The 11605-nt window shown below is 38.9% G+C and overlaps 2 protein-coding genes across 3 annotated transcripts; both read left to right on the plus strand.

The window, feature by feature from the left end:
* The first annotated feature begins 780 nt into the window (after positions 1 to 780).
* On the plus strand, positions 781 to 4941 carry idh3a (isocitrate dehydrogenase (NAD(+)) 3 catalytic subunit alpha). Of its 2 annotated transcripts, XM_035157872.2 has the most exons (12): positions 781 to 905; positions 1220 to 1285; positions 1952 to 2014; positions 2152 to 2235; positions 2330 to 2444; positions 2812 to 2999; positions 3235 to 3368; positions 3458 to 3560; positions 3662 to 3726; positions 3944 to 4028; positions 4156 to 4308; positions 4395 to 4941. In XM_035157872.2, exons 1-12 carry the CDS (start codon positions 876 to 878, stop codon positions 4476 to 4478), a joined length of 1170 nt encoding a protein of 389 aa, XP_035013763.1. In that variant the 5' UTR covers positions 781 to 875; the 3' UTR covers positions 4479 to 4941. The 2 variants fall into 2 exon arrangements, with proteins under 2 accessions (XP_035013763.1, XP_035013764.1); XM_035157873.2 differs by lacking the exon at positions 1220 to 1285 and having other exon boundaries at positions 784 to 905.
* A 1102-nt stretch (positions 4942 to 6043) lies between these two features.
* dnaja (DnaJ heat shock protein family (Hsp40) member A) lies at positions 6044 to 10728 on the plus strand. Its single transcript, XM_035157665.1, has 8 exons — positions 6044 to 6244; positions 6507 to 6646; positions 8769 to 8943; positions 9061 to 9165; positions 9248 to 9475; positions 9577 to 9807; positions 9896 to 9996; positions 10111 to 10728. The coding sequence occupies exons 2-8, from the start codon at positions 6515 to 6517 to the stop codon at positions 10324 to 10326; spliced, it is 1188 nt and encodes a 395-aa protein (XP_035013556.1). The 5' UTR covers positions 6044 to 6244; positions 6507 to 6514; the 3' UTR covers positions 10327 to 10728.
* Positions 10729 to 11605: the final 877 nt, after the last annotated feature.

Below are 11605 nucleotides of genomic sequence, written 5' to 3' on the forward strand. Positions count from 1 at the left end.
AAAGCAATAATCAGTAAACAGTAAGTACTCTAAAAGGAAATCATCTAATCAGAGCACTTACTATTCAAAAAGAAAGAACAACAACTTAACAGATATCAGTGACCTACTCAAATAATGCATCTGATGCACAGTCAACTACAGGTAACAAAACTCCAGGCGGCATCACAAAACCGTTCACGTGCTGCAGTAAACACAGGGATGCAGGTTAATGATTGAGAAGACCTGGAGTCCTGAGGCAGGGCAAGATATAAGGTTTTCAAAAGACAGGGGAAATCTTAGTGAGGAGGTAAACTAAGAGTGGTGGCAGAATTTGGATTATAAAGCCAAACAAAGATATTATAGTAATAATAATAACCCTTTTATTATATGAAAACGTCCCAAAGATCATGTGTCAGACTCAAGAAGGAGAAACTGTACATGTCATGTCATGTCACACTGCTGAAATTTAGGAAATTGTTGCAGAAATTGGGGTGATGAAGAATTAGTTGGGGCAAAAAATGGCAAAGAATACAGAAGCAGTGGGCAGGAGGGAAGATTTCAGTTTTAATCCTAGACTTACAATTATTATTGTCATTTTTAATATTATTATTATTACAATTTTTTAAAGATAAAACATTATTAATCCTACCCCGGGGAAATTCCCTTATTACAGCAGCAGATAGTCAGAAGGATATAGAACACAGAAAAGTATAAAAATAGAATAACATTTTATGAAAATACAGAGAATGTGTATATGATATACGCATAGCGGCTAACGGACTAACACCAGCAGGTGGCAGTAATGTGACACTGAGGCTGCAGACAGTGAAAGCCCAAAGAAGAAGAAGCGGCTCCTCTCCTGCTGCAGTACAGGATCGACCTTGGTCTGTAAATTGATGATGGCGGGGAAAGCGTGGAGGTCAGGGGTACGTACCGTCAGTCTGTCAGTCTGTCACATGTGTTGTACCAAACCTCTGCGACTGTGTCCCAACAACGGTCAGTTGACTTCAGCCTGTTTGACCGACGCTCCTTCATTCACAGACTGACATCTGCTACCTAGCTAGCCATGCTACTTGCTTTTAGTTACTATAGCAACCTGATTCCTGACCGCCAGCCTGCTACTACGACATGTTTTCTATTGTGTGACAATGCATGTGGTGACAGTGTATTGCTGACTGCTCAAGTTTGACATGTTACTGTAAATCTACGCTAAGGCAACACGTGTTCATATCATCTGCAGATTCTTAATCTACTAAGAAAGTGGGGTTTATCGGTCAATGACAAGGATAAAATCAAGGCCCAGGAAGTAAGTTAAACATGTAAAGTTGACTGTCCCCGCTGGGTTAGCACGGTAGCTAGCTAGCAACGACCCTCAGTAGAAATGCTACTCAGATCAGATCTGAAGTTGACATGTTATTGAAACTCGGCGCGGCTAAGACACGCCCTTCCCTGTAAACTGACAGCTCCTCTACAAAATGAAACCTCTCTTCACTGTTGTTCAGCTACAATAGCAACGTTACATTTTCTATCTCATCTAACCTTTACCTTTAATATAGGTATTTGTGTGGGTCCTTTATCCATTGTCCTTCATTAAGACCAAAACATTGTATTTAAGGAGGCCTTGCAGCTCCTGCTGTAATGAGTATCCTCTCCAAGAGAATGTATCTATCTATCTGTCTGTCTGTCTGTCTGTCAATCTCTCTGTCTGTCAATCTCTCTGTCTCTCTATATCTGGCTATCTGTCTGTATATATTAATATCTGTGGGCTGTAAAACACAACAATGCATAATTTTTGAGTCACCCTTTTCCTAGTACGCTCGCTGCCCCAGTAAGTTCACTGTGCCCAGTCTTCTTCAGTTCTTAAAAGTTTCCTCAGTCAGAAATACACAGCATAGTATTCGGGACATATTTCTGCAATATAAGTGAGACGGTAAAATAAAAAGTATTTGATTTTTATATTTCTGATTGTCAGGTGTCGCAGGTGGTTGGAGTTTTGATGAGAGAGACTCCACAATCCAGGACGTTCATGCGTGGGGTATTTATCTTCTACTTTAGGGATTAAATACATTTTAAATTGAAGACTTTTTACATATAACTCATTAAATTGTGACTCTGAAGTGAGTAATTGTTCTATCATCACTGAGTGTTATTTGTCTTTGTTCTGCCTCACAGATGCAAACTGTCACTTTAATCCCTGGTGATGGAATTGGTCCAGAGATCTCCAATGCTGTCATTAAAATATTTGAATCAGCTCAGGTAAATACTTATATTATAAGTCGGTATTTTTTAATTTATTTTTTAAATGGCTCTGTTCAAACTAATCTTCTGCTGCTGTACACTTTTAAATTAGGCACCTATTCAGTGGGAAGAGAGAAATGTTACTGCCATTCAAGGACCTGGTGGCAAGTGGATGATTCCTCCTGATTGCAAAGAATCAATGGACAGGAACAAAATTGGCCTGAAAGGTACATATTTACAAATATTTATTAAAAGTAGGATAATTTGCCAATAAGTTATTGCTAATGGTGTTGATGATATTGGTACAAATTTTTTCTAGTGAGTATTAACTGATTCCTCTATACCTGTAACATTTTCCCCATTAATTCCTACAGCAGATGTTAGGGATTTAGATCATTTGCCAATGACACTACAAGATCAGTTATTTTATCCTTTGTGTCAGAGAAGGTGCTTTAAAGTAAATAACTGATACATTTCTGTAAATTGCTGTTAAAAATAATCATGGCACATAAATATAAGATCTTATCCATCGGATAGGTGTTTGTGTTGAAAGATGAACAAATAAATATTATTGATTTATTTAACAATAAACAGGTCCTCTGAAGACACCAATAGCTGCTGGTCATCCCTCTATGAACCTGCTGCTTAGGAAAACCTTTGACCTCTATGCCAATGTGCGTCCCTGTGTGTCCATTGAGGGATACAAAACCCCCTACACTGATGTGAACCTGGTCACCATCAGGGAGAACACGGAGGGAGAATACAGTGGGATCGAACATGTGGTAAAAATCTTCACACATTACTTGTCAAGTTTTCACATTTAAATTTTTTTTTTAAACTTGTTTTCTGTTTTGACCTTTTAATTTTACATAGACATGCATATAATCAAAATATAGGCAGTTTTCTTTAGCTCAAAACACTTATATTAATGTCTTTTTTAATTTAATTTCTCAGATAGTTACTGTAATTAATCTGTAGTGTGGTATTCACATTCACTATTGATAATATTCATTTCAGATTGTCGATGGAGTTGTACAGAGTATTAAGCTCATTACAGAGCAAGCCAGCCAACGCATTGCAGAATATGCTTTTGAATATGCCAGAAACAATCAGAGGGCCAGTGTTACTGCTGTTCATAAGGCCAATATTATGTAAGTTGTTTTTATTACAAATTAATTTTAGAACTTTATTTTAAAGCTGTTTGCGGAAATTAAAAGGTTGTCCTCTCTTTTTTCTACAGGCGCATGTCAGATGGGCTTTTCCTGCGAAAATGCAGAGAGGCCGCTGAAAAGCACAACGATGTGAAGTTCACTGAGATGTACTTGGATACTGTGTGTCTTAATGTAAGTCCCAGTAACTTGTATGATGAATTAGTTTTAGATGGATTCAAAGCAATATTTCACTGTAAATATTGTATATTTAACATCCAATTATGTTTTTACAGATGGTGCAGGACCCCACTCAGTTTGATGTGTTAGTGATGCCAAATTTGTATGGAGACATCTTGAGGTAAAACAGATTGTGTATGCATTTAAACACAACTGTGCATTGTGTCTTTTTGTTTTACTCTACATGTAGAAATGTGTTAAAACCAGGAGAGCAGTGCTGACTAGGTTGAATCAAGCAAACAATATATTAGCAGAAACTAATAATGTGTAACAATGACAAAAACGTTACTGTAGGAACAAGAAATCTAAAGGTAAACCCCATGTGTTTACTATTACAGTGATCTTTGTGCTGGACTTATTGGAGGTCTTGGAGTGACTCCGAGTGGAAACATTGGAGCCAATGGTATTGCCATATTTGAGTCGGTATGTTGTTTTTATATCCAGAAAATCATGGTGTGGGAGGAGTTATTGAAGACACATGAACCTTTTGTCTGCATGTTTTTTTTAATCTTCATCATGATGATTGATTTTGATTAATTCCCTCTCTCAGGTTCATGGAACTGCACCAGATATAGCAGGACTAGACATGGCCAACCCCACTGCCTTGCTGCTTAGTGCCGTCATGATGCTGCGGCACATGGGTCTGCACGGCTACGCCAAGAAGATCGAAGCTGCCTGCTTTGACACCATTCGAGACAAAAAGGTAAACTTCTTCTCAAGACATTAAAGACACACATGTTCATAAGTTCCCTTTCTGACTTATTATGTTTTTTGTCATCCAACTTCAAGGTTCTCACAAAAGACCTGGGAGGAAACTCAAAGTGCTCAGAATTCACAGATGCTATATGTCAACGGGTGCGTGATATGGACTAATAGGATCCTCATGTGGCTCTGAGTCGATCATTAGTGTTGAAGTCTATAAACTTAATCATGGCATGTTGTATCTGCACATTTTTAACTGAAATATGTATTTAAAAAATACTCAAGATTTTGAGATCCTATATGTTTTATTTTTTCCGCACTTTCCAAAGCATTGTCTTAAAACGTTGGACCAACATTCAACACTGTATATGTTATATGCATATACTCTAAAAGAGATTTATCTGTGGTGGACATCGTCTATTTATTGGCTGTATTTAGCCTCCTGTGTGATGTATTGGACCCTTTTATTTTATCATTGAAGGCACAATTTCAGCTTTTATAATTTGAACATTATCAGGCTCCTTCACATGAAACTTGAAAATGTTTTGCACTCGTCTTGTTGTTCAGGTCTTAGTGTTATTTGCTGCAACTATCATGAATGTACAATATAAAGAAAATGAGTATTACATCAGAACATGTCAGACTCTTTATTTAATGATATGCTAATGACTATTCTTGGCTTTATTAGCGCCCTCCACTAACAGCAACAATCACTATGATAACTTATATGTTTTTGGGGTTGTTGTTTTTCATTTGTTCACATTGGTAAAAACCATGTACTGAATATTACCAAATAGCAGCACAAAATATGTACATTTTTAAGATCCTTTCAAGGAAGCACCTGTTAAGATTTTGACTGAAAAATGAATTATATGTCAATCAGGACATTTAAATTGAAAGATGAACAAAATGTATTGCCATGCTGAATAAGAGATTGAGTAATGTGATATGCACGAGTCTATTTGATGCTGAGGTCTAGACACTGGTGGTGGTTGATGGAATCTAGAGAATGTTGTGGATGTGAATGAGATGAGATTAGTGAACTCAGTCGAGCTTGACCAGACTGCACATGAAGACTGGAGGAGGCTCACAGTAAGTCACTGAAATTACAGCTGACAGACGCAAAGAGGAAAACAGATTTAAAGTTTGACTATAACAAGACGATTGGCTGATTAAGATCATGGCAAAATCTGATTTGATTACTATAAACATCCAACTGAAAAGAGAAAATAACATTTGTACATAATAAAAACATTTCACTGAGGAAATATTGTTTGTATCAAAATGTAATTGAGTAAAGTGCAGTGGCACAGGAGGATTGCACCAGGATGTTGGTTGATTGCACAAAGCAGGCATGGCACAAAAATTAATATGAGTATGCAATGATATGTGAATATATATATATGAGGAATAATATAATGTAATATGAGGTTAATTTTGAACAGTTTCCTATTATTTGCCTTCAAATTTTTTATGGTAACTTGTAAAGCACCTTGTGTTATATACATAAATACAGTTTTTATTTGTGTTTGTATTATTATTGTCATTGATTATAATTATAAATGATTATTGTTGATATTGTTATAATTGTTGTGACGTTAATATTGATGAACTCCCATCTGAAGACCTTGAGGGGATATTTTACTTGTTTAAACTACTTTTAAATGAGCTGCCCGTGTCCCACTAAATGCTTTATAAGCCTCGGACCCTGGCACCACGGCTCCAGTGTAATTTAACCCGAGGCAGAGAGGCAGAGTCCCGGCCTCCTCTGACCACACCTCCTTCGTGTCCCTGCGGCCTCAACCGACGAAACATCCGGCGCCTCTCCTGGAGCCCTCCAGAAAGTTCTGCACCGTGGAGCGGTCATAAGAGCCGGCCATCTTCCCCCAGCAGCCTCACTGTGCACCGAGGGAAACACGGAACCGTAACACCACAAGGTAAAAATATGTGAATTCATGTGTATATGTGAACGAATGCCTTTGCTGCGTGGCTGCTAAACGCTGGTGGTTCAACGTAGGAGAACAAGAGCGGAAGGAATGAATGGTCCCTGAACGCCACATGTCCTGCAGCTGTTACCGTGTTTTTCATATTTAACGTCACCTTTGTCGCAAGGTAACATCCGCAAACGGTCATTTCACATTTACTGAAGAGCGATATTGATTTTGTTTCCCCCTTTTTCTTTTGGGGTTTGTTGTAGAGGAGCTACCATGGTTCACGAAACCGGCTTCTACGACCTCCTGGGTGTCAGCCCCAAATCCACGCCGGAGGAGATCAAGAAATCGTACAGGAAGCTGGCCCTGAAGTATCACCCCGACAAGAACCCCAGTGAAGGGGAGCGGGTGAGTGACACACGCGGAGCCGCTGCAAATGTCTCTGCTAATTTTAAACACTTGACAGCAGGAAGTTTCTGGAAAGACCGACGCCATCTCTGGCACTGTGTTAAAGCCAGGGGTCGATATGGTGACATGTCCTCGTCCTGACTCATGAGACCAATCCATCAATCACATTTCTTTGTGTGGCCCATATTCACAAATCACCATTTGTCTCATAGGGCTTAAAGGGATAGTTCACCTAAAAATGAAAATTCACTCATTATCCACTCGCCACTTTGCCGGTTGAGGGGGTGGGGGAAGTGTTTGAGTCCACAAAACAATTTATGAGTTTCAGGGGTAAACAGCCACTACTCAACTTATAAAAACCATGAAATGCCTCCACACTGCTGCTGTGGTGTCTGTAAGGCCCGACATTCATGTTTGACTTGAAACAAGGTCATTTACACCAAGTATTCGGCTTAAATGTCCCCTGTGATCCTAACCCTGTGTTCGCACATGGATCACAGCGGACATTTACTTTAATTGTATAGACTTTGGCTGCATCGCTGTTTACCAGAAGTGTTTTGTGGACTCAAACACTTCTTCACCTACCCCTCCATCTACATAGTGGTGGGTAGATAATGAGTAAATTTTCATTTTTGGGTGAATTATCCCTTTAACAAGGTGTGACGTCCTCTGTCCTTAACCCTCAACAAGAGTAAGGAAAAACTACCAAAAAAACCTATTGACAGGGTAAAAAACATAGAAACCTCAGAGAGAGCCAGATGTTTAAAGTATTTGTACATGAGAAAATGTCTGAAAGAGATAAAGGGAGCAGCAATGGCCGATGAATTGAGGAGTTATTGTCAGTAATGGTATGTGAGTAGGTAAATCCTGCACTTAACTTTTTTTTAAAGGGCATTTAGTATTCTTCCTCAGTAAGACGGCTATCGAGATGTATCATTATCTTACTGTCTTGAAAGGTATGGATATTGCAGAATCTCTGTATCGTGATATTATTGAAAAATTGCTAATTGTTAAAAGGGAAGATTGTTTCTTTTTTTTCTTTGCAACTCGTTTTCATTAAGAGTGATTGTTGGAATGCTATTACAGTGCGAGGCCAGTAGAGGGCTCCAGCACTATTTGCATAGAGGGGATTAGATAGTCATGTGCAGAGTGTATGTGACCACAGCAAGGAGAGGCTGTACTCCTATGTTGGTCAAGTTGTATGGTGGTACTTGCAATGAAGCCAGTTCACTAGAGGTGGAAGTCTCTGCATCTGAAGATATCACAGGTAGTTAGTCTTTCTGGTGTTTATTTGTTTGTTTTTCTTCCTGGTGATTCATGTTCGACGTCACAAACTCACTGGAAACCGAAAAGCTCTCTCACTTTGCTGTCTTGCCAGTGTTGCATCTTGCATATATTGCAGATATTGAGTAACAAAATCACACATTATTACCAAGATGTAAAAACACCAATTACACAACCATTCATTCAATGCACGTTATAATGTTGCGCTGGGAAAGGTGCAGCATCTACACTGCCAAAATAAAGAATAGGTAATTTGTGCGTTCACCCGGGGCCTCATGGCCTGTGTCTACTGCAGAGTTATTTGAACTGGGAGTGAATCCTGATTGCATCTATTGCCATGGCAGAAAAAAGTGAGGCGTAAGTGGGTTTTTGTGGGATTTTGGCTATATAGTGGAAAATAGACTTTATTGATGAGCGTGTAAAGAACTTTACACTGATACCTACACATTTGTTTTGTTTTTAGTACTGTCATCATGAAGTATGCTAACTAGAACAGCACTCAGTAGAGTGCATACCTTTGCCAAACCACATTTTTATATTCACCAAATCAACATTTTTGATCATTTTTATCTTAAATATTAGTCCGCTAAAGAGGCCTGAAATTCACAGTCAAATTTAATGGGTTCTTCCCTGACCCATACTGCAGCCCTCCACCAAATTTCATAATTAAACTCCATGTGTACATCAAATAAATCTGAAAGATCCTATTTCAGGAATAATGAAACCATTATCAGTCATTAAGACTTATACTGAAGTATGTCAATTATTTATTTATGAAATGAATGCAGTCCTGTTTTCCAAAGTGAGGTAATGTTTTTTTTAAATTTTTAATCCACAGTTCAAGCATATATCTCAAGCATATGAGGTGCTGTCCGATCCAAAGAAGAGAGACTTGTATGACCAAGGTGGAGAACAAGCGATCAAAGAGGGAGGCATGGGCGGAGGAACATCGCCAATGGACATTTTCAACATGTTCTTTGGAGGTGGGGGACGGATGCAGAGAGAGAGAAAAGGTAAGATTTGTATTGGCTTAATAAGTAATCTACTTGCAGACTGTTTAAGTTTATATATTCCAAATGCATAATGTCTTTTAACCTACATACACCTATTTTTTTTATATTTTCCTACAGGGAAGAATGTTGTTCACCAGCTTAGTGTTACTCTAGAGGAAATGTACAATGGCGCCACCAGGAAGCTTGGACTCCAGAAGAATGTGATTTGTGAAAAATGTGATGGTACGTATTGGTTTGTTGTTAATCTTGTATCCAAACAAGTTTGTTCAGAAGTAACAAACTGTCATTATTCTCTTTATGGCAGGTTATGGTGGTAAGAAAGGTGCCCTGGAGAAGTGCTCGACTTGCAAAGGAAGAGGAGTACAAATTAAGGTGCAACAGATTGGGCCCGGCATGATCCAGCAGATCCAAAGCATGTGTTCAGACTGCCAGGGACAGGGGGACAGATTTAACGCCAAAGACCGCTGCAAGACCTGCAATGGACAAAAAGTAGAACGCAAGAAGAAAATTCTTGAAGTTCACATTGACAAAGGTTCATTTTCCTTCCATCTGAGATATTCTTATTGCTTTAAGAATTGTCGTTAGTATTAAATGTGCAAAGCAAACCAACCGGAAGATAAATGTGTTTCGCAGGTATGAAAGATGGTCAGAGATTGACATTCCAGGATGAAGGCGACCACGAACCTGGACTGGAGCCCGGGGATGTGATCATTGTGCTGGATCAGAAGGAACACTCTGCTTTCCAGAGACGAGAGGATGTTTTGACAATGAAGATGAACATCAAACTTGTTGAGGCCCTGTGTGGTTTCAAGAAAACCATTCAAACCTTAGACGATAGAACGCTTGTCATCAGCTCACAGCCAGGTAACTGATCAGCGGCTCTCCAGTCTCCCTAACCCTTAAATGGAGTATTTCAAATTCAGAGTTCATTTAAATGTCTTTTTATCAACAGGTGATGTCATCAAGCACAATGACATCAAATGTGTTCCGAATGAGGGCATGCCAATTTACAAGGATCCCTTTGAAAAGGGAAAGCTTATTATTCAGTTCCAGGTAAGACGTTGAACAGTTTAACCAGTGTTACACCGGACTCTGGATTCAAATCTTTCTTCGGTTATCTTGTAGGCCAAAACATTCAGATCAGGTAATTGTAATTTAACCCCTCAGGTGGCATTCCCAGAAGAAGACTGGCTTCCAGAGCACCTCATGTTCCAGCTGGAAAGACTGCTTCCTCCCAGGGAGGACGTGATGATTACTGATGATGCGGAGGAGGTGGATCTCTGTGAGGTGGATGAGCGGACACAACAGAGAAACTACGGCAGGGAGGCTTATCAGGAAGATGAGGAGGGTCCCAGAAGCGGAATGCAATGTCAGACACAGTGATTGTACACTATGATATCATAGGTTGTAGAGCATGTGGGGTTTTGTTGTGAAATGTTTTTGTTTCTTTAAAGTTATGATTTTGAAGTAATGCACAGCAGATTGTTCACATTAAGTTTAAAACAGTAAACAAACCATTTGTGTGCTTCTTTCCTGAAACACGAACATGCAACTGGGGTTTTTGTATTTCACATTTTAATTGTGCTCCCAACGTTATCAAGTGTATGTTGTTGTTGTTGTTATCTCTTTCTCTTTTGTGGACGTATGCTTCTGAAGAAAACCAACGCACAAAAGATTTCTTTTCACTCAAAAGCTGAAAGGACTACTTGTATGCTTTCTGTGAAGGTAATTTCAGCCATGACAAACATTTTATTATTTCCCAATAAAGGTCCCAGAATGCCTAAATCTTTGGTTTTGGATTTATTGAGATCTCGCATGTCATATTTAACATTTTTAAAACTTTGCTAGCAAGTTAAAACATTTGCACAGAAACAGAACTGTGGAAAAATAGGGTATTTATCTTAAGCATTGCTGAATTACAGACATGATTGGGTATACAATCCCTTTTTATGTGGCTTCCTCCTGAAAGGGCAACCTGAAAAACAAATGAATTGGACTTCTAAGCCCCCCAGTTCCAACCCAGGAGATGCAATATGTCAGCTATGTGGCTTAATGCTCACCAGTGTTCTAAACATGCCTGTTTGGAATGAGCAGTTAGCTTGTGGTAAAGCTGGTTGCACAGTTTACTTCTGAAACTGTAAATGTGATCTGCGGTGATTGAGCAGTTGCAAGCAAAGAACAGCTGCACTTATCGGTTCACAGAAACCTGAAGCTATGCCACAAATATTTGTGACCGATTTTTTTTGAAATAATGAGACTATTGAAATGCTCTTAACAATGTCTGTTTATCCCCCGCTTTGCATATTGGTTCATGTGGGTTATGATTTCAGATCAAAACGACAGCGACACGGGTTCAAATTTGCAAGAATAAGTATGAATGTCCCTCTTGGCATTTAAAATGCGGTCAGGAGTAATTCACTGCTTGTAAAAGCCTTTAAAAGCCTCTCACAAATTTCTTGTGAGGTGTCTATAAAATGAGGGGGAACATTTCTACTTTGTTTGCAATATGGCACTGGGGAAACAGATTTAAAGTAGCTAAAAGTCCATCTCCAGCGCATGTATAAATAGCCTATCTGACATTAATAAATGGATGATTAATCCTAATTAATGTTTCAGCATTATTTTTAGAGAAAAACCTCTACTATCACACATTATCATGTCC

The sequence above is a fragment of the Hippoglossus stenolepis genome, chromosome 5 (genome assembly GCF_022539355.2).
Source record: "Hippoglossus stenolepis isolate QCI-W04-F060 chromosome 5, HSTE1.2, whole genome shotgun sequence".
In the NCBI taxonomy this organism is placed as follows: Eukaryota; Metazoa; Chordata; class Actinopteri; order Pleuronectiformes; family Pleuronectidae; genus Hippoglossus; species Hippoglossus stenolepis.